This window comes from Schistocerca cancellata, chromosome 5 (genome assembly GCF_023864275.1).
Source record: "Schistocerca cancellata isolate TAMUIC-IGC-003103 chromosome 5, iqSchCanc2.1, whole genome shotgun sequence".
In the NCBI taxonomy this organism is placed as follows: Eukaryota; Metazoa; Arthropoda; class Insecta; order Orthoptera; family Acrididae; genus Schistocerca; species Schistocerca cancellata.
In genome coordinates this window covers 26308338-26329876 of record NC_064630.1, presented here as the reverse complement: position 1 = coordinate 26329876, position 21539 = coordinate 26308338, and the positions used below count along the sequence as shown (strand labels likewise).

Here is a 21539-nt window from a genome sequence, read left to right as displayed (position 1 = left end):
GCAGACCGGAGGACACCAGCTGTTACTATGAATGAATCCTTCAACTGCATTAAACGAATTCCTTATTTACCTTCGATTTGAGCACAACAATGCACCGTCCCCTGTCTACGGTTAACTGAGTAATCGTGTAGGTAACTAGGTAAAAGCCATAAAACACATAGATAGAGGCTACAACTAAATTTACGTCGCCTATGATGAACTACTACTTTTCTGTCTGCGACACTGACAGCGCCAGCACGTAAGCTACACAGCAAAGCAAAATTCATTCAAACACCGAAAAATAATTTTTTTAGTGGATTTATACTGGAGGGACAAAACAATACTGATTTGGAAAATACGGGGTGTTCAAAAAGTCTGTCCATAGTGCCGTATGATTGTTAGCCGCGCATGTCGTATGCCGCAGTGAATATATCGAAATTAAACTCAGTGAAATACAAGTTATTAATTTATAGAACATTCATTTTTACTTACAAATCTTCGTCTAATTATGTTTCCAAACACAACTGTAACATTGCGCGCTTATTCAAATGGTTCTAAGCACTATGGGACTTAACATCTGAGGTCATCAGTCCCCAAGACTTAGAACTACTTAAACCTATCTAACCTAAGGACATCACACACATCCATGCCTGAGGCAGCATTCGAAACTGCGACCGTTCGTTCCGGACTGAAGCGCCTAGAACTGCTCGGCCACAGCGGCCGGCCTGTGCGCTTATTGTTTCGTTGAAAAATATGGGACCCACAATCCGACGTCTAGACATTGCAATCCCGACTCCGGCACTGCTGAGAGACTTTCTGAACACCCCGTATTTCATTCACCTGAACATAAGCAACCAGTATTTTGATTTGCAGCTCCTTGTATTGACCGTGTTTACAGTTAAAAATTGTTGGATGTAAGGTCCACCAGTTATGCAAAACACCGTTTTTGTCAGTACCCAAACATGTTTCGGCACCACTGTACCATCATCAGTGGGTTTCCGTTTTTATTTATTATGCAATGTGAACATTCTTGTTAAATGATTATACAATTTTGTGCATTTTAAGTTCAAACAAGAGATCGTTTCTTTTTGTAAATACCTTTACAAAAAGAAACGATCTCTTGTTTGAACTAAAAAATGCACAAAATTTTATAATCATTTATCAAGAATGTTCACATTGCAGAATAAATAAAAACGAAAACCCACTGATGATGGTACAGTGGTGCCGAAACATGTTTGGGTACTGAGAAAAACGGTGTTTTTCATAACTGGCGGACCTCACATCCAACAATAAGCAACTCAACTCCCACCTCCCGCCAGGGCAGATGATGTAGGCTGGGTTGCCGACCTGGAAAGTACACCTATTATTTCTCTTGTTGGGATTGTTTTACTTACAAAGAGACCTCACCCAGTGAGTGAGCAGGGGCAGAGAGAGAGAGACTGAGGCGATACTCACGTTCTTGCGTATGTGCTCCACCTCATAGTTGCGGCCGTCGTCGCGCAGCACGTTCTGCTTGAAGCAGCGCACAGTCTTGCTCTTGGTGAGCGGCTCCGCCGTGGGCGCCACGCCGTGGCCCGCCGCCTGCAGCAGCGAGTCCGTCTCCGCCGCCAGCGGCAGCTCGCCGGTAAACACCAGGCAAAACAACAGGTACAGCACACAGTCGCCTCTCAGCGGCAGCAGCTCGCCAGTAAACAACACCATACATAACAACAGGTACAGCTGAAAGTTGTCTCTCAGCGGCAGCTTGCCAGTAAACACCACACAAAACAACAGGTACAGCAGAAAGTTGCCTCTCAGCGGCAGCTCGCCAGTAAACACCACACAAAACAACAGGCACAGCAGAATGTTGTCTCTCAGCGGCAGCTTGCCAGTAAACACTACACAAAAAAACAGGTATGTTTTCTCTCAACGGCAGCTTGCCATTAAACACCACACAAAACAACAGGTACAGCAGGAAGTTGTCTCTCAGCAGCAGCTTGCCAGTAAACACCACACAAAACAACAGGTACAGCAGAAAGTTGCCTCTCAGCGGCAGCTCGCCAGTAAACACCACACAAAACAACAGGCACAGCAGAATGTTGTCTCTCACCGGCAGCTTGCCAGTAAACACCACACAAAACGACAGGTATGTTTTCTCTCAGCGGCAGCTTGCCAGTAAACACCACACAAAACAACAGGTACAGCAGGAAGTTGTCTCTCAGCGGCATCTTGCCAGTAAACACCACACAAAACAACAGGTATGTTGTCTCTCAGCGGCAGCTTGCCAGTAAACACCAGGCAAAACAACAGATACAGCGGCAGCTCGCCAGTTAACACCACACAAAACAGCAAATGCAGCAGAAAGTTGTCTCTCAGCGGCAGCTTGCTAGTAAACACCACACAAAACAACAACTACAGCAGAAAGTTGCCTGTTAGCAGCAGCTCCTTATTGAACACCAGCGAAACAAACTGGCACAGCAGGAAGTTTTCTCTCAACCGCAGCTCGCCAGTAAGCACCAAGCAAAACAATAGGTCTTACAGAAAATCTCAACAAAATAGCTGACAGTGAGATGTAAAACCCTATTCTTCCTCATCTGAGGTTGATAGGAAGTAAAAATAGCAAAAGAGGAATAAATATCGGAGATATACGAATCTATGGTAAACACCACACAAAACAACAGGTATGTTTTCTCTCAGCGGCAGCTTGCCATTAAACACCACACAAAACAACAGGTACAGCAGGAAGTTGTCTCTCAGCGGCAGCTCGCCAGTAAACACCACACAAAACATCAGGTACAGCAGAAAGTTGTCTCTCAGCGGCAGCTTGCCAGTAAACAGCACACAAAACAACAGGTATGTTGTCTCTAAGCGGCAGCTTGCCAGTAAACACCAGGCAAAACAACAGATACAGCGGCAGCTCGCCAGTTAACACCACACAAAACAGCAAATGCAGCAGAAAGTTGTCTCTCAGCGGCAGCTTGCTAGTAAACACCACACAAAACAACAGCTACAGCAGAAAGTTGCCTGTTACCAGCAGCTCCTTATTGAACACCAGCGAAACAAACTGGCACAGCAGGAAGTTTTCTCTCAACCGCAGCTCGCCAGTAAGCACCAAGCAAAACAATAGGTCTTATAGAAAATCTCAACAAAATAGCTGACAGTGAGATGTAAAACCCTATTCTTCCTCATCTGAGGTTGATAGGAAGTAAAAATAGCAAAAGAGGAATGAATATCGGAGATATACGAATCTGTGGTAGCCTGCGTGACTGTGGGAAAGACAGACGATGCATTTAAGTAATTCGAAAACACTTTTGGAGAAAAGAGAGAATGGCTGCAGAAAGGTAAATAGCTTAATGGTAATTTTGTGGAAAGGGAAGAGGAAGTATATGAAGGAGATTTGGGAGATACGACAATGCGAGGAGAATTCGACAGAGAAACTAAATTGAAATCATTCACCTGCAGCACCTGGAATTACTGAGATCCTTGGGAGAACATAGCACGAAAAAACTAGCTCTCTCCTGGGGTGTAATAAACTCGTATGTGAGACAGGCGAAATACCCACAGGCAGCGAGCGGAATGTAGTAATCGGAATTCCAGCGAAGGCAATGCTGGCAGTTATCAATATGGGGCTATTCAGTTCAGTTCAGTTCAGTAAGTCACTAACAAGAATGAAAAGACTAGTAGAAGCGGGCTTCAGAGGAGGTCATTTTGGGTTCCGCAATAATGTTGCAGTTCTCGAGACATTACAGACCTTACGACTCAGCTTAGTAGGTAGACTAAACAAAAGTAAACTTACGCTGTTGACATTTGTAGAATTAAAGAAATGTATCGAAAATGTTGATCGGAATGCAGTCTTTCGAATTCTGGAGGTAGCAGGAATAACATGCAGGGAGCGAGTTGATATTCACAACTTGTACAGGAACCAGAACACAGTTTAAGAGTCGAAGTATAGGAGAAAGAAGCCGTGCCTGAGAAGGGAGTGAGACACAACTGTAGCTTATCCCTGATATTAAACAGTCTGTAGTAGTAATAGAAACGTATGAGAAATTTGGTGAGGGACGCTAAGTTCATGGAGAATAAATAAAAACTTTTTGGAATACTTATCGTAGTTTAAGCTTACTTGAGGAGCTTTTATCAAAGTGGGCCATGAACTACTGTAGAAACGTGGACTACATCGAAAAGAAGCCATCATATCTACATAGCCACCATACCAAACACTGCATTCGTTTTAGTGTTGAAGCTCCTTTTCAAGATATTTTTCTGTAATTCGTTGAACTGATCAGGAAGATGTACGTTGTGAATTTCGTGTTTCAGAGAGTTCCAAACATTTTTTGATTAGATAAACTTCTAGAGATATCAAGTCAATATTTACAAAGAAGTGAATCGCCTTTGAGCTCGGACTTCCTGGCGAGAAATTAGCAAACTAACGATAGGCTTCCACACTTAGGCTACTTGAGGGAAAATACGTGTCTTTATGATCAGTGGCATCTCATTAGCCGGCCGCGGTGGTCTAGTGGTTCTAGGCGCGCAGTCCGGAACCGCGGGACTGCTACGGTCGCAGGTTCGAATCCTGCCTCGGGCATGGATGTGTGTGATGTCCTTAGGTTAGTTAGGTTTAAGTAGTTCTATGTTCTAGGGGACTAATGACCACAGAAGTTAAGTCCCATAGGGCTCAGAGCCATTTGAACCATTTTTTAGCATCTCATTATGTACGTTTCCCGTCGTGTGCAACATACGATAAATTTATTTATTGTGCTTCTGCTACAACCAATCCTTGTGGGAATTTCACTGCAACATCACAAATACGTCACGACATACATCACAGTGAGCTGTGCAAATTAAGAACTTGACTGCATCGTACTTCGTGGGTTGTGTGCAATGACGCCCATCAGCTTTTGTGTTGCTACTTGTGTTTTCACAGCCCAATTTCTAAGTATTACTGGAATGTAGAAGTACCAGTAATGAGGTGACGATCCGTCAAATGTTTCACAAAGACCACGTGAAATATAAGATCAAACGAAGATCGCAGTAACAGATTTATAAACATCAAGCAGTAGGGCGGCCTCAAAGCTCCACTGCGTGCTGTATGTAGTGGTCAAAACTGTCTCATCAGAAAGGACATCTTCATACAGGGTGTTTCAAAAATGACCGGTATATTTGAAACGGCAATAAAAACTCAACGAGCAGCGATAGAAATACACCGTTTGTTGCAATATGCTTGGGACAACAGTACATTTTCAGGCAGACAAACTTTCGAAATTACAGTAGTTACAATTTTCAACAACAGATGGCGCTGCGGTCTGGGAAACTCTATAGTACGATATTTTCCACATATCCACCATGCGTAGCAATAATATGGCGTAGTCTCTGAATGAAATTACCCGAAACCTTTGACAACGTGTCTGGCGGAATGGCTTCACATGCAGATGAGATGTACTGCTTCAGCTGTTCAATTGTTTCTGGATTCTGGCGGTACACCTGGTCTTTCACGTGTCCCCACAGAAAGAAGTCACAGGGGTTCATGTCTGGCGAATAGGGAGGCCAATCCACGCCGCCTCCTGTATGTTTCGGATAGCCCAAAGCAATCACACGATCATCGAAATATTCATTCAGGAAATTAAAGACGTCGGCCGTGCGATGTGGCCGGGCACCATCTTGCATAAACCACGAGGTGTTCGCAGTGTCGTCTAAGGCAGTTTGTACCGCCACAAATTCACGAAGAATGTCCAGATAGCGTGATGCAGTAATCGTTTCGGATCTGAAAAATGGGCCAATGATTCCTTTGGAAGAAATGGCGGCCCAGACCAGTACTTTTTGAGGATGCAGGGACGATGGGACTGCAACATGGGGCTTTTCGGTTCCCCATATGCGCCAGTTCTGTTTATTGGCGAAGCCGTCCAGGTAAAAATAAGCTTTGTCAGTAAACCAAATGCTGCCCACATGCATATCGCCGTCATCAATCCTGTGCACTATATCGTTAGCGAATGTCTCTCGTGCAGCAATGGTAGCGGCGCTGAGGGGTTGCCGCGTTTGAATTTTGTATGGATAGAGGTGTAAACACTGGCGCATGAGACGATACGTGGACGTTGGCGTCATTTGGACCGCAGCTGCAACACGGCGAACGGAAACCCGAGGCCGTACGCGGTCGCCCTACCTTTCCAGCACGTTCATCCGTCACGTTCCCAGTCCGTTGAAATTTTTCAAACAGATCCTTTATTGTATCGCTTTTCGGTCCTTTGGTTACATTATACCTCCGTTGAAAACTTCGTCGTGTTGCAACAACACTGTGTTCTAGGTGGTGGAATTCCAACACCAGAAAAATCCTCTGTTCTAAGGAATAAACCATGTTGTCTACAGTACACTTGCACGTTGTGAACAGCACACGCTTACAGCAGAAAGACGACGTACAGAATGGCGCACCCACAGACTGCGTTGTCTTCTATATCTTTCACATCACTTGCAGCGCCATCTGTTGTTGAAAATTGTAACTACTGTAATTTGGAAAGTTTGTCTGCCTGAAAATGTACTGTTGTCCCAAGCATATTGCAACAAACGGTGTATTTCTATCGCTGCTCGTTTAGTTTTTATTGCCGTTTCAAATATACCGGTCATTTTTGAAACACCCTGTACTTGTATCATCCGGAACCCGTCTAGGACGGGTGAAGTACACCAAGTAAGTGAAACTGTAGGAAGGACTTAGTTTTCTGGGTACATGTAAAAGTTACGTTATATTTTAGAAAAATGATTTGCGGGAATTGTGACACCAAGGTGAGTCGTAGAAAACTTAATTTCACGACTGTGGCAAGTGTTTGAAGAAAATCCGGGAAAGATCTTCCATGAGCAACTGCAGACAGATTCTTAACTCTTCGTCATGAGCAGGCTCCCAGACTGCGAACTATCAAACCATTAATACCGTAAACTCAGCGGGCGTAACAACATGCTGTTGTGACTACACGGAGTTGTGTTGTCGAAACACGTCGACAGGCACCTCTAACGGTTGTTCCAGAGCTAGACAAGCTCGAGAATCGATGCCAAGGTCCGATTAGCCATGTCATTTAACTAATGGCAAACAGGTGTGATGTAGCGTTCATTCGTAGTGGTGATCACAATGGACAGAGCTGACGCCTACTTTGTTGCGGATGAATTTCACTAATACAAAAATTATAATAGTCTTCTGATGTCTCGATCCACCTCTGTAGGTGAGCGGTCAATTTGGCTAATTAATTGCCTTGTTTGGGATCCTATCCCAGTTCTCTTGACTCCCGAAAATTCATTTCGAACCTAGACGAGTGGAAAATAGTGGCCAGTCCCGATTTCAGTTGATAAGAGCTGATGCTACGGTTCGAGGGTGGCGCAGAGCCCACGAAGCCAAAGACCCAAGTCATCAACAATGCACTGTGCCAGCTGGGGGTGTCTCCATAATGGTGCTGGCTGTGTTTGCGTGGAATGTACTGGGTCCTCTGGTCAAACTGTGCCGATCGTTTACTGGAAATTGTTATTTTCAGGTACTTGGAGACTACACTCCTGGAAATGGAAAAAAGAACACATTGACACCGGTGTGTCAGACCCACCATACATGCTCCGGACACTGCGAGAGGGCTGTACAAGCAATGATCACACGCACGGCACAGCGGACACACCAGGAACCGCGGTGTTGGCCGTCGAATGGCGCTAGCTGCGCAGCATTTGTGCACCGCAGCCGTCAGTGTCAGCCAGTTTGCCGTGGCATACGGAGCTCCATCGCAGTCTTTAACACTGGTAGCATGCCGCGACAGCGTGGACGTCAACCGTATGTGCAGTTGACGGACTTTAAGCGAGGGCGTATAGTGGGCATGCGGGAGGCCGGGTGGACGTACCGCCGAATTGCTCAACACGTGGGGCGTGAGGTCTCCACAGTACATCGATGTTGTCGCCAGTGGTCGGCGGAAGGTGCACGTGCCCGTCGACCTGGGACCGGACCGCAGCGACGTACGGATGCACGCCAAGACCGTAGGATCCTACGCAGTGCCGTAGGGGACCGCACCGCCACATCCCAGCAAATTAGGGACACTGTTGCTCCTGGGGTATCGGCGAGGACCATTCGCAACCGTCTCCATGAAGCTGGGCTACGGTCCCGCACACCGTTAGGCCGTCTTCTGCTCACGCCCCAACATCGTGCAGCCCGCCTCCAGTGGTGTCGCGACAGGCGTGAATGGAGGGACGAATGGAGACGTGTCGTCTTCAGCGATGAGAGTCGCTTCTGCCTTGGTGCCAATGATGGTCGTATGCGTGTTTGGCGCCGTGCAGGTGAGCGCCACAATCAGGACTGCATACGACCGAGGCACACAGGGCCAACACCCGGCATGATGGTGTGGGGAGCGATCTCCTACACTGGCCGTACACCACTGGTGATCGTCGAGGGGACACTGAATAGTGCACGGTACATCCAAACCGTCATCGAACCCATCGTTCTACCATTCCTAGACCGGCAAGGGAACTTGCTGTTCCAACAGGACAATGCACGTCCGCATGTATCCCGTGCCACCCAACGTGCTCTAGAAGGTGTAAGTCAACTACCCTGGCCAGCAAGATCTGCGGATCTGTCCCCCATTGAGCATGTTTGGGACTGGATGAAGCGTCGTCTCACGCGGTCTGCACGTCCAGCACGAACGCTGGTCCAACTGAGGCGCCAGGTGGAAATGGCATGGCAAGCCGTTCCACAGGACTACATCCAGCATCTCTACGATCGTCTCCATGGGAGAATAGTAGCCTGCATTGCTGCGAAAGGTGGATATACACTGTACTAGTGCCGACATTGTGCATGCTCTGTTGCCTGTGTCTATGTGCCTGTGGTTCTGTCAGTGTGATCATGTGATGTATCTGACCCCAGTAATGTGTCAATAAAGTTTCCCCTTCCTGGGACAATGAATTCACGGTGTTCTTATTTCAATTTCCAGGAGTGTATTTGCAACCATTCAGCTATGAATGCGCTATGTCACCGGGCGACCGTTGTTCTTTATTGGTTTGAAGGACGTTGTGGACAATTCGAGTGAATGATTGAGCCACATAGATCAGCTGATATGAATCCCGTCATAAATTTATGGGACATAGTCTAGAGGTCAATTTGGCACCAGCAACACGTTAGCAGTTGTGGATGCCTATATAGGCAGCATGGTTCAGTATTTCTGCAGGGGACTTCTCACGAGTTGTTGAGTCCCTGTCACGTGGAGTTGCTGGACTACGCCGCGCAAAAGGAGGTCCGACGCGATATCGAGGGGTATTGGTTGGTTGGTTGTTTTGGGGAAGGAGACCAGACAGCGAGGTCATCGGTCTCATCGGATTAGGGAAGGACGGGGAAGGAAGTCGGCCGTGCCCTTTGAAAGGAACCATCCCGGCATTTGCCTGGAGCGATTTAGGGAAATCACGGAAAACCCAAATCAGGATAGCCGGACGCGGGATTGAACCGTCGTCCTCCCGAATACGTCGAGGGGTATTGCATGGCTTTTGTCGCCTCAGTGTATGATAACAGAGTAGCCCTGTGGGGCGATGTATAGCACTGCCCACTATCAGCCGGAGTAGGATCGACAAGCCCGGCCACTGCACGCGTGGCGAGGTACGTCATCTGGTGACGCCTGCTGTTCAACGTTTGTCACACACTTTTGGAGTATTTTTCGGCATTAACGACCCCATCTGACTTATATCAAACTACTCGTCTCGGCGCCATCCAAGTCACTTCGGGCGTTTTTAAACGCGAATAAGAATCAAAGTCTCGAATACTTTGAGAGGTGGTATGACCCATAGAAACAAAAAAAGGCAAATATACATGGGTCCGGAAAGGCATAATTTTCGAGATAAACACGTGTTTATAGGAAGGACTGCGCAATGCTTGGTTGCAGATATAGGCACCTGATGTAAAAACTTTCAGGTTTGCCGATGACATTGTAACTCTGTCAGAGACAGCAAAGGACCTAGAAGAGCAGCCGAACGGAATGGACAGCGTGTTGAAAGGAGGATATAAGATGAAAACCAACAAAAGTAAAACGAGGGTGATGGAATGTAGTCGAATTAAATCGGGTGATGCTGAGGGAATTAGATCAGGAAATGAGACACTTAAATCTGTAAATGAGTTTTGCTATTTGGGAGGCAAAATAACTGATGATGGTCGAAGTAGAGAGGATATAAAATGTAGACTGGCAATGGCAAGGAAAGCGATACTGACGAAAAGAAATTTGTTAACACAAAGTATAGATTTAAGTGTCAGGAAGTCGTTTCTGAAAGTATTTGTATGAAGTGTAGCCATGTATGGAAGTGAAACGTGGACGATAAATAGTTTAGACAAGAAGAGAATAGAAGTTTTTGAAATGTGGTGCTACAGAAGAATGCTGAAGATTAGATGGATAGATCACATAACTAATGAGGAGGTATTGAACAGAATTGGGGAGAAGAGAAATTTGTGGCAAAACTTGACTAGAAGAAGGGATCGGTTGGTAGGACATGTTCTGGGGCATCAAGGAGGGCATCTTGGAGGGTAAAAATCGTAGAGGGAGACCAAGCGATGAATGAACTAAGCAGATTCAGAAGGATGGAGGTTGCAGTAGGTACTGGGAGATGAAGAAGCTTGCACAGGATAGAGTAGCACGGAGAGCTGCATCAAACCAGTCTCAGGACTGAAGAGCACAACAACAACAACAACAATAACAAGAGACATTTCTGGACTGCTGGATTGATCGGGTTCCACAACTTGTCCTGCTCGTGTCCTAAACCTCAATCCTCTTGAGGTTTGGTTGTGGCGACACTTGAAGGAATTGGTCTACGCCACACCAACCAGCGATGTGCGGACGCGTCTTCAGTGCGTGCCAGCAGGTACAACAGCGACCGGGTATACTTCAATGGGTGCGTCATTGCTTACTCGGGCGGGCAGACGGCTGCATTGTCCGCGCCACGTTGGTTGAACACCTCGTGAAAACTAGTGATGACCGCAGAAAGCATTCATTTCTAGACCCATGTTTGTTGACCTTATCTTAATAAGTATGCATTTCTGGACTCATGTTACTGGACTTATTTTTCTTGTGCCTGTGAGTACTACCACCTCTCAATGTATTTGACACATTTTTTTGAACACCCTGCATACAAGGTATACCGCTGGTAAGCGCACATATTTTTATATTTGGCACCTTAATATGTACAAACATCAGTGTGTTAATTTTTTCTCTGCATCGAGCAGTCTTCCCTCAAACACACCATTGAAACCTGATGATTTCTGCAGGTCTTAAGTACACCTGTCAGTACAGAGTAACCGTTCTTCGTTCGCGCATCCACACTTCAACACCTGGCCTCTTGTCCAGGGGAAATAAACATTAACAGCTTGCAACAGCTACAATTATTAGTCTGCAAATGTCGTAAATACGAGTAGTATTGTTATGTTGTTCAGGGTGGGACAAATAAAAGTGGCTCGGAGAACAGAGTTCCAGGGTACACATCAGAAGAAAGGCCGTTATTACGGCCACAGGTGGTTGTTCTGGGTACTGATTTCTCAGGATCTATGCACCCAAATTGCGTGAAAATGTAATGAAAATGGTTCAAATGGCTCTAAGCACTATGGGACTTAACATCTGAGGTCATCAGTTCCCTAGACTTAGAACTACTTAAACCTAATTAACCTAAGGACATCACACACATCCATGCCCGAGGCAGGATTCGAACCTGCGACCGTAGCGGTCACTCTGTTCCAGACTGAACTGCCTAAAACCGTACGGCCACACCGGCCGGCGAAAATGTAATCACATGTCAGTTCTAGTATAATATATTTGTCCAATGAATACCCGTTTATCATCTGCATTTCATTTGGTGTAGCAATTTTAATGGCCAGTAATCTATTAATGTGACCACCGAATATGTTCGATTTCAGTGTACAATAACCACTCACGGCAGGTGGCAGCACTAGGGGTGGACAGTGTATAAAGCGTGTCGGGGCGATGCAGAAAACAGTGATGCTGTTGTTGTGTTGTAACTGAACTATTTATCTGATGTCCAAAAGCGCATGATCATAGGGTTTTGGGCGAAGGTGGAAACATGTCCGAAATTGGTAAGTTAGTTTGCTTGCCGCTCTGCTTAAAGCATACCGTGCATGGAAAAATGGGCCTTTCCAAAACCGGCCCTGATGGAATTGTGGTGTACTCTGGGCCATAGATCACAGGAGTGGACGACAGTTGCGGTGCTGCGTATGGGCGAACAGACCTCCAGCTGTTGAGCAACTGGCCACCCAGATGAACTGAGGGGCTACCAACAGCGTCTCGTCAGCGACCGTTCAGCGGACGGTGCTGGGTGTGGGCCTCCTCCCATGCTGATGGCTGTTCATTAGCGACCAAGTCTGGAATTTGCACGCCTGTACTGCGACTGGACATCCACTGATTGGCGTCAGGTAGTCTTTCCAGATGAATCACGTTTTATCCTCCATCGAACACATGCCTGTTAGCTGGTGAAATGTCTGAAAGCCAACGCCCTGCCACAGTTACGTTCTGGGAACGTTTTCGTGGCATTCCCCTGAAGATCGCGCAAATTGTGGAACGCACAGCGCATCAACACAAGTATACACCTTTCCCTGGGGGCCAAATCCACCCCTACACACAGTTTGTTTTTCCTCAGCACGATGGCATCTACCAGCAGGACAACGCAACGTGTCATTCCGCTTGCAGTGTACGTGCATGGTTCGAAGAGTACCAGGCTGACTTTACTGTACTCCCGCCTAGCCACCAGACTGCCCGGCTTTAAACCCACTCGAGGATCTGTGGGACGACCGCGATCGGGCAGCGATTCCACACTGCAAGAGGTGGCTACTCAGGCTTCTGACAGGTGATCACATTAATGTGACTGGGCGGTGTATACCTTATATCATTCACTCCGTCTTCAGGCCACGAGTGGCCTACCGGGACCATCCGACCGCCGTGTCATCCTCAGAGGAGGATGCGGATAGGAGGGGCGTGGAGTCAGCACACCGGTCTCCCGGTCGTTACGATGGTATTCTTGACCGAAGCCGCTACTATTCGGTCGAGTAGCTCCTCAATTGGCATCACGCGGCTGAGTGCACCCCGAAAAATGGCAACAGCGTATGGCGGCCTGGATGGTCACCCATCCAAGTGAGGACCACGCCCACCAGCGCTTAACTTCGGTGATCTCACGGGAACCTTTTATCATTCAGGTAGAAAAAATAATATAAACAAAATATATTTATTTAGGCATGGCGAAGCGGCAAGTTGTAAGACAAAAGAGCTAAGTAATCAGCAGGTCAGCAGGTAGTGCGCAAAGAACCTCACAGCAGGAGGGCATCACAGTAGCGAGGTGTGACGCAGCTCGCCTACGCCTACGTCTGCGACTGCGACTGCGCCTGCGCTTACCGTTGATACGCGCCGGCGTCGCGGCCACCAGAAGCAGCACGGTGACCACCAGTAGAGAGGCCATGGCGCTCCGGCCCTGCTGCGACCTGCCTGCCGCGAATGTCGGTACGAGTAACCCTGCAACATATAACGGATCTTTTACGTTGGGATAAATTTATTTTACTTTTTGTTAGATGTTTTCGTTAAATAGGTGAATAAATTGTAATTAGGAATAATTTAATTAAACCTAGTAGAAAAGATGAAGTCAAAGAGATGTTCACTGGGCGGACATTGTCGTAATGTAACGTCATAGCGTTGTTCGGTTGTTAAAACATGTCGTTTGTGTTCCGTTCTGCAGTTCGGTCGTGCGCGTATCTGAAAGGAATTAATTCGGGGAGTAGAATAAACTTTGACATAATACACTCCTGGAAATTGAAATAAGAACACCGTGAATTCATTGTCCCAGGAAGGGGAAACTTTATTGACACATTACTGGGGTCAGATACATCACATGATCACACTGACAGAACCACAGGCACATAGACACAGGCAACAGAGCATGCACAATTTCGGCACTAGTACAGTGTATATCCACCTTTCGCAGCAATGCAGGCTGCTATTCTCCCATGGAGACGATCGTAGAGATGCTGGATGTAGTCCTGTGGAACGGCTTCCCATGCCATTTCCACCTGGCGCCTCAGTTGGACCAGCGTTCGTGCTGGACGTGCAGACCGCGTGAGACGACGCTTCATCCAGTCCCAAACATGCTCAATGGGGGACAGATCCGGAGATCTTGCTGGCCAGGGTAGTTGACTTACACCTTCTAGAGCACGTTGGGTGGCACGGGATACATGCGGACGTGCATTGTCCTGTTGGAACAGCAAGTTCCCTTGCCGGTCTAGGAATGGTAGAACGATGGGTTCGATGACGGTTTGGATGTACCGTGCACTATTCAGTGTCCCCTCGACGATCACCAGTGGTGTACGGCCAGTGTAGGAGATCGCTCCCCACACCATGATGCCGGGTGTTGGCCCTGTGTGCCTCGGTCGTATGCAGTCCTGATTGTGGCGCTCACCTGCACGGCGCCAAACACGCATACGACAATCATTGGCACCAAGGCATAAGCGACTCTCATCGCTGAAGACGACACGTCTCCATTCGTCCCTCCATTCACGCCTGTCGCTACACCTCTGGAGGCGGGCTGCACGATGTTGGGGCGTGAGCGGAAGACGGCCTAACGGTGTGCGGGACCGTAGCCCAGCTTCATGGAGACGGTTGCGAATGGTCCTCGCCGATACCCCAGGAGCAACAGTGTCCCTAATTTGCTGGGAAGTGGCGGTGCGGTCCCCTACGGCACTGCGTAGGATCCTACGGTCTTGGCGTGCATCCGTGCGTCGCTGCGGTCCGGTCCCAGGTCGACGGGCACGTGCACCTTCCGCCGACCACTGGCGACAACATCGATGTACTGTGGAGACCTCACGCCCCACGTGTTGAGCAATTCGGCGGTACGTCCACCCGGCCTCCCGCATGCCCACTATACGCCCTCGCTCAAAGTCCGTCAACTGCACATACGGTTCACGTCCACGCTGTGTTAAAGACTGCGATGGAGCTCTGTATGCCACGGCAAACTGGCTGAAACTGACGACGGCGGTGCACAAATGCTGCGCAGCTAGCGCCATTCGATGGCCAACACCGCGGTTCCTGGTGTGTCCGCTGTACCGTGCGTGTGATCATTGCTTGTACAGCCCTCTCGCAGTGTCCGGAGCAAGTATGGTGGGTCTGACACACCGGTGTCAATGTGTTCTTTTTTCCATTTCCAGGAGTGTAGTTACGATTCGATGTTCCGACAAAAGGGGTTAACGTCAGTGTTAATTTTAATTTCGGGCGACAGGATTAGTTTCGACAGATACGTGAAAACGGACGTAACGAAAGTTGTTCGCATATCATCCTTGAACGCGACTTTTTATTTAATTAACAATTGAGGGCTCATTAAAAGCTATTTTCTCATGATTAGGATCCTTTCCTCCTAGATAGTGATCATTCATTAACATTTACTTCATAAGAAAAAGGATTATTAATAAAAGTGATGTTAAATGACAATTACGTGTTATTTCGTTAGTGTGGAACCGACGTAATATCTCTGAAACGACATTGATATATAATTTGTGTTAAATAATGAACTGAGACAGGAAGTAAATTGAAATTAGTGAACATTTGATACTGACACTATAGAAGCAGAAGCGCTTAAGGTTTCTCTTCTCTAAAATGGCAAAATAGGTACGAACTTTAACTCAATAGTCGACATTATGTATTGCAAAGACATTAGCGTTTCATACTTATTTCGACGACGCACTGTTAAACAAAGGAACGTTGAGTCTCTGTACGAGTAATAAAATTAAATCTAAAAACATAAGTAACAACGGCGAACTCCGCTTTAACAAACTGTATTGCGTGTCGTCATCGGGCAATAACTGCTCAACCCTGGAGACTTGTGTGGTGAAATTAGAAGTCAGGCATACAAAAGAAACTTAGAAATCCATTAACCTACAGTGGAGTCGGCACACAACACGATGTGAACAGTTATAAACACAAACGAGAGAATTTGGATCCACCCGATGCTGACTGTGTCATCTATGGTATAACTCCATTGCCTCACCAGATAGTTTTTCAGAAATACATTTTCGACGAGGATATCACCATCGTCAAACTAAGGTCCAAATACTTTATTCTGTTTTGAACCACAATAATTACATAAGCACAATTTGGTAAACAGTTTACACCAAACAAATCTTATCGTTGGAATACACATGATGAATTACTTAATACCTAACACCTCTAATATTTCGTATCAGTTCCAGATGTAGTAACTATGTCTTAGACGAATGACAATACCCAAGCCGGCCGGTGTGGCCGAGCGGTTCTAGGCGATTCAGTCTGGAACCGCGCGACCGCTACGCTCGCAGGTTCGATTCCTGCCTCGGGCATGGATGTGTGTGATGTCCTTAGGTTAGTTACGTTTCGGTAGTTCTAAGTTCTAGGGGACTGATGACCTCAGACGTTAAGTCCCATAGTGCTCAGAGCCATTTGAACCATTTGAACAATACCCAAAAGGGGGTAGTTTTCTAAATCCTTAATAGTCGTAATATTTTTGTTAACTGAGGCTTTCGTGAGTAGGGTTACTTTTTAATGAAGTGACACACATTTTTAAACCGAATTCAATAGGTAGCGATAAAACGATCCAGCTCTAAAACCATGTCCAACAGTACACCGAAACCAGATGAGAAAATGGTCAGTATGTGTACTAAATGTAAGGTGAAAGCCTCTTAGCACTAAGTAAATTAACGTTAATTTAGCTTGTAAAAATAGCTCAACATAGCTGTAACTGCTCTACGCCGGCAAATTTGGGCCTAATATATCCCCAATTTTTGTTTTTTTTCGAAACTTTATATTTTGATCGTAGATACACATAATTTCACTCTACTCATCTAATCACGAACAAGTAAAAACTCAAAGGATAGTTCGATATTCCTGCAGAAACAAAAGCTATGAGTTTACTCGCGCAAAATGGGTGTAAAACATAATACACTCCTGGAAATGGAAAAAAGAACACATTGACACCGGTGTGTCAGACCCACCATACTTGCTCCGGACACTGCGAGAGGGCTGTACAAGCAATGATCACACGCACGGTACAGCGGACACACCAGACTTTGAGCGAGGGCGTATAGTGGGCATGCGGGAGGCCGGGTGGACGTACCGCCGAATTGCTCAACACGTGGGGCGTGAGGTCTCCACAGTACATCGATGTTGTCGCCAGTGGTCGGCGGAAGGTGCACGTGCCCGTCGACCTGGGACCGGACCGCAGCGACGCACGGATGCACGCCAAGACCGTAGGATCCTACGCAGTGCCGTAGGGGACCGCACCGCCACTTCCCAGCAAATTAGGAACACTGTTGCTCCTGGGGTATCGGCGAGGACCATTCGCAACCGTCTCCATGAAGCTGGGCTACGGTTCCGCACACCGTTAGGCCGTCTTCCGCTCACGCCCCAACATCGTGCAGCCCGCCTCCAGTGGTGTCGCGACAGGCGTGAATGGAGGGACGAATGGAGACGTGTCGTCTTCAGCGATGAGAGTCACTTCTGCCTTGGTGCCAATGATGGTCGTATGCGTGTTTGGCGCCGTGCAGGTGAGCGCCACAATCAGGACTGCATACGACCGAGGCACACAGGGCCAACACCCGGCATCATGGTGTGGGGAGCGATCTCCTACACTGGCCGTACACCACTGGTGATCGTCGAGGGGACACTGAATAGTGCACGGTACATCCAAACCGTCATCGAACCAATCGTTCTACCATTCCTAGACCGGCAAGGGAACTTGCTGTTCCAACAGGACAATGCACGTCCGCATGTATCCCGTGCCACCCAACGTGCTCTAGAAGGTGTAAGTCAACTACCCTGGCCAGCAAGATCTCCGGATCTGTCCCCCATTGAGCATGTTTGGGACTGGATGAAGCGTCGTCTCACGCGGTCTGCACGTCCAGCACGAACGCTGGTCCAACTGAGGCGCCAGGTGGAAATGGCATGGCAAGCCGTTCCACAGGACTACATCCAGCATCTCTACGATCGTCTCCATGGGAGAATAGCAGACTGCATTGCTGCGAAAGGTGGATATACACTGTACTAGTGCCGACATTGTGCATGCTCTGTTGCCTGTGTCTATGTGCCTGTGGTTCTGTCAGTGTGATCATGTGATGTATCTGACCCCAGGAATGTGTCAATAAAGTTTCCCCTTCCTGGGACAATGAATTCACGGTGTTCTTATTTCAATTTCCAGGACTGTATTTGGCCAGAGATATTGACTTCACAATACGTATGTTGATAGAAAAGGAAATGAAAATAGAGTGTGAAATGTAGTCAATCAAATACACAAAGTACAAAATTGAGGGCCTTATTTTCATTACACTGAAATAAACTTGGCAGACCAGGTTATGCCGCAAGCCTATGTTTAGATGACGTCCGCATCCCTACAGCATGTTACATCGTTACAAAATCATTGATCATGTAGGATGTTGTTGCGATGACATACTTACCAAATATGATTTTTGCAGAGACTGCAGCTGTGTCATTCATAATTTAAGTAATATGACACAGCAACAGTTGCGTTTTATGCACATAAAACACATTACTAAGAAAATGGATAATGTAGATAGTAGTAGTATGATGGGATTTACAAGCGAGAAATCGAATTAATAATAAAATCCACGGAAAATCGAACACCTCTAACGGTATCTGCACTCTCTGAGAAGACATACTGTCGTAGCATCTTTGTACCATACTTTGATTTCACATAAATAAAGAGTGGGACTAATCTTTAGCATGTATGTAGATTCCTGCACAACGAAGGAGGCGTAGTACCTGTCAGCAGACAGACGAAGAAACATTATTTTCTAACATTAGCACAAAAAAACACAAGATGCATAGTTTCCGATTGTCCGCTTGCAGTAGTACCACAAAAAGATGCCTGCACGGTAAGAAAGGAAGAAAACACACATGAAAAAAATCACAAAAAAAATTCCACTTTAAATATTTCCAGTCGAGAACGAATACCCGAAACGAGTTGCGTCTAAAAAAGAGTACTTGGAACATTGTTTTATTATTTAGATCATGGAGACACTTCGCTATGAACAATATCTATTCATACGGTTATCGATGACTGATAAGAGACTGGTTGAATTACGACCACAAACAATCTACGAGTATCAACGCAAAGAAAGTTAAGGTGGAGAAATTACAATGCTGTGAGGTTAGACAGAAGACTTACTGGAAGAATCATGTGGAACAGCAATTTGTCCATGAAGGACACAGGTTGCAGGCCAATTATCCGACCAGTTATTGAGAACTGTTTGTTGATCCGAGAACCTTACCAACTCAGATTTACGGAAGAGGTAGAGACGCTTCAAAGAAGACTTCGGTCATTCACCACTGCCATGCCTAGTCTGTGTGAGAGCGTCACAGAAATGTTCAACAGGCCTCTGTGAGACATGGAGGACAGACGCATTGTTCATGGTGAAGTGTCTCACTCTCAAACTGTGGACAACCACTGTTCCAGTACGAGTAAGAGGTGAAAGTTACGGGTCGATGTGCATAACCTGTGCCCGGGCTGCTGGCCTGACTATAGGCGGAGTACAGTCTTTTTGCACCAATGGCACTAAGAGGGGGAGGATGGTGAGTTCGAAGACCCGACTGCCTTTTGCCCTGCGGGTGATCCACAGTCCTCATTTGATCCAGGCTAAGTGGTTCCGGGGCCATCCACGAGAGACTGGAAAGAGGAAACATTCTAGGCTTATCAGGGATTGAACTGAGGACGTCGATGGCCAGAGTCAAGCGCTCTACCCCCTAGACCTTCACAGCCATTCCAATGCGAGTACCAGGAAAATATTATTTCTACTACACACATCTCGGGTAATGATCGCAACGCCAAATCAGAGAAATTCGAGACATGGTGAGTATTCTACCACCGATCCACATTCACGAGTAACCCTTGGTGAAAATTCAAAGGGGAAAATGATTCTGAAACATCATGTACGGAGGCTTCTGGGGAACTTGTATACTGAAACCTTATAACTAGGAGCAACTGGCAGAAACGTCGGTGATTCATATGCCGCTGCTAACAGAAAATAATTCGCGGTTAATGGGTTCATCTCAGATAGATATGCATCTGATGATGCCGGTATGACGTAGAAACACCAGGGCTGCACGACTGTGGAGCTGGATTCCACACGTGTCTTGTGCTGAAAATTTGATCGCTATCGAAGAGTTCACGCATATTTCCCACCATTTTCACTTTTGTCCTTCTTAACGACAGTACAGTTTCACAGTGGCATACCACAGTCTGTCTTGGTTTCACGGGAATTACACTGCCTGAGAAAAAGATTGAAGCACCGAGAAGTCGGAGAGGAAATTAAATGAAAGTTAACGGGTTGAGATGGTATGTCATGTCATGTTATTTCAGCAATTTCGAAATCAAGTCTAATTGCCAAATAACTTCGCAGTAGTCAGTATGACTTTGTACCTGGTCTGGCCTGGAGGTATCATAAAGCCATCGTATCCAATCCTGAGATATGCCGGCCCACAAACCACAACTCTTGTAACTGGTGCTTCACACCCCGGATACTGGCACTGCGACGTCGGCTCCACACCTGTTCAAGTGGGCACACACCTGGGGATTTTGCTGGGCGTGGGAGCACCTCAATATCACTCCGACAGTTCATACAGCCACGCCCCTTCTGTGGACGGGCGTCGTCCTGTTGAAAAATAGCATCACGAAACTGTCGCATGAAACAGGTGAGGACGCAGTATGTCCATGACGCACTGCTGTGGCGTCAGAGTTCCCTGAATCCTTACCAGCCGTGACTTGAAGTGATATCCGGCGGCTCTCCCCACCACGACGTCAGCAGTAACGCCACTGTACCTCTCCAAAACACTGGAAGAAGTGGACCTATTTCCACATCTCTGCGGTACTCAACGACAGTGGGCTTCGGGGTAGTGCGTAACCGCGTTTCTTTGCTGCACAAAGTGCGACGCCATTCGTCAGCATTGCATGCTTCCCGGTCACGTCTGTGTCGTGAGGTTAACGGCACCCTACACACGGGGCGGCCTGTACATTGTGACATACAAATACATCTCTGTATATCACAAGATTCGTCCAGCCAGCCAAATGGCGACCCACAATGAGGTCCCTTTCAAACTGTGTCAGGTGCTGATAACGCTGTCTCGTAAGAGTATGCGGCATCTTCACGTTCTGCACAGGAATCACTGAACATCTGTCGCTGTCGACGTCCATAATGTACCATACACAGCACAAAACACGAACAACGCTATCACAGTCTGGTGGCCATTCAACTTGTCGCACAGAAATGGAGCTCTAATCACTTACACACCTGCCGACAATATGTATGTGAAAGAAATTACGTCCACATCCGAACATACACTCCTGGAGATGGAAAAAAGAACACATTGACACCGGTGTGTCAGACCCACCATACTTGCTCCGGACACTGCGAGAGGGCTGTACAAGCAATGATCACACGCACGGCACAGCGGACACACCAGGAACCGCGGTGTTGGCCGTCGAATGGCGCTAGCTGCGCAGCATTTGTGCACCGCCGCCGTCAGTGTCAGCCAGTTTGCCGAGGCATACGGAGCTCCATCGCAGTCTTTAACACT

The 21539-nt window shown here is 47.1% G+C and overlaps 1 protein-coding gene across 1 annotated transcript in view; it reads right to left on the bottom strand.

The window, feature by feature from the left end:
- The window catches only part of LOC126188341 (uncharacterized), a 161316-nt gene that overhangs the window by 29617 nt on the left and 110160 nt on the right, over positions 1–21539 (bottom strand). Inside the window, exons 2-3 of the mRNA XM_049929939.1 lie at positions 13334–13448; positions 1435–1603 (exon numbers count right to left, since the gene is read on the bottom strand). Coding sequence (XP_049785896.1) covers positions 1435–1603; positions 13334–13395 — 231 coding nt within the window. The 5' untranslated portion in view covers positions 13396–13448. The remainder of the gene's footprint in view (positions 1–1434; positions 1604–13333; positions 13449–21539) is intronic.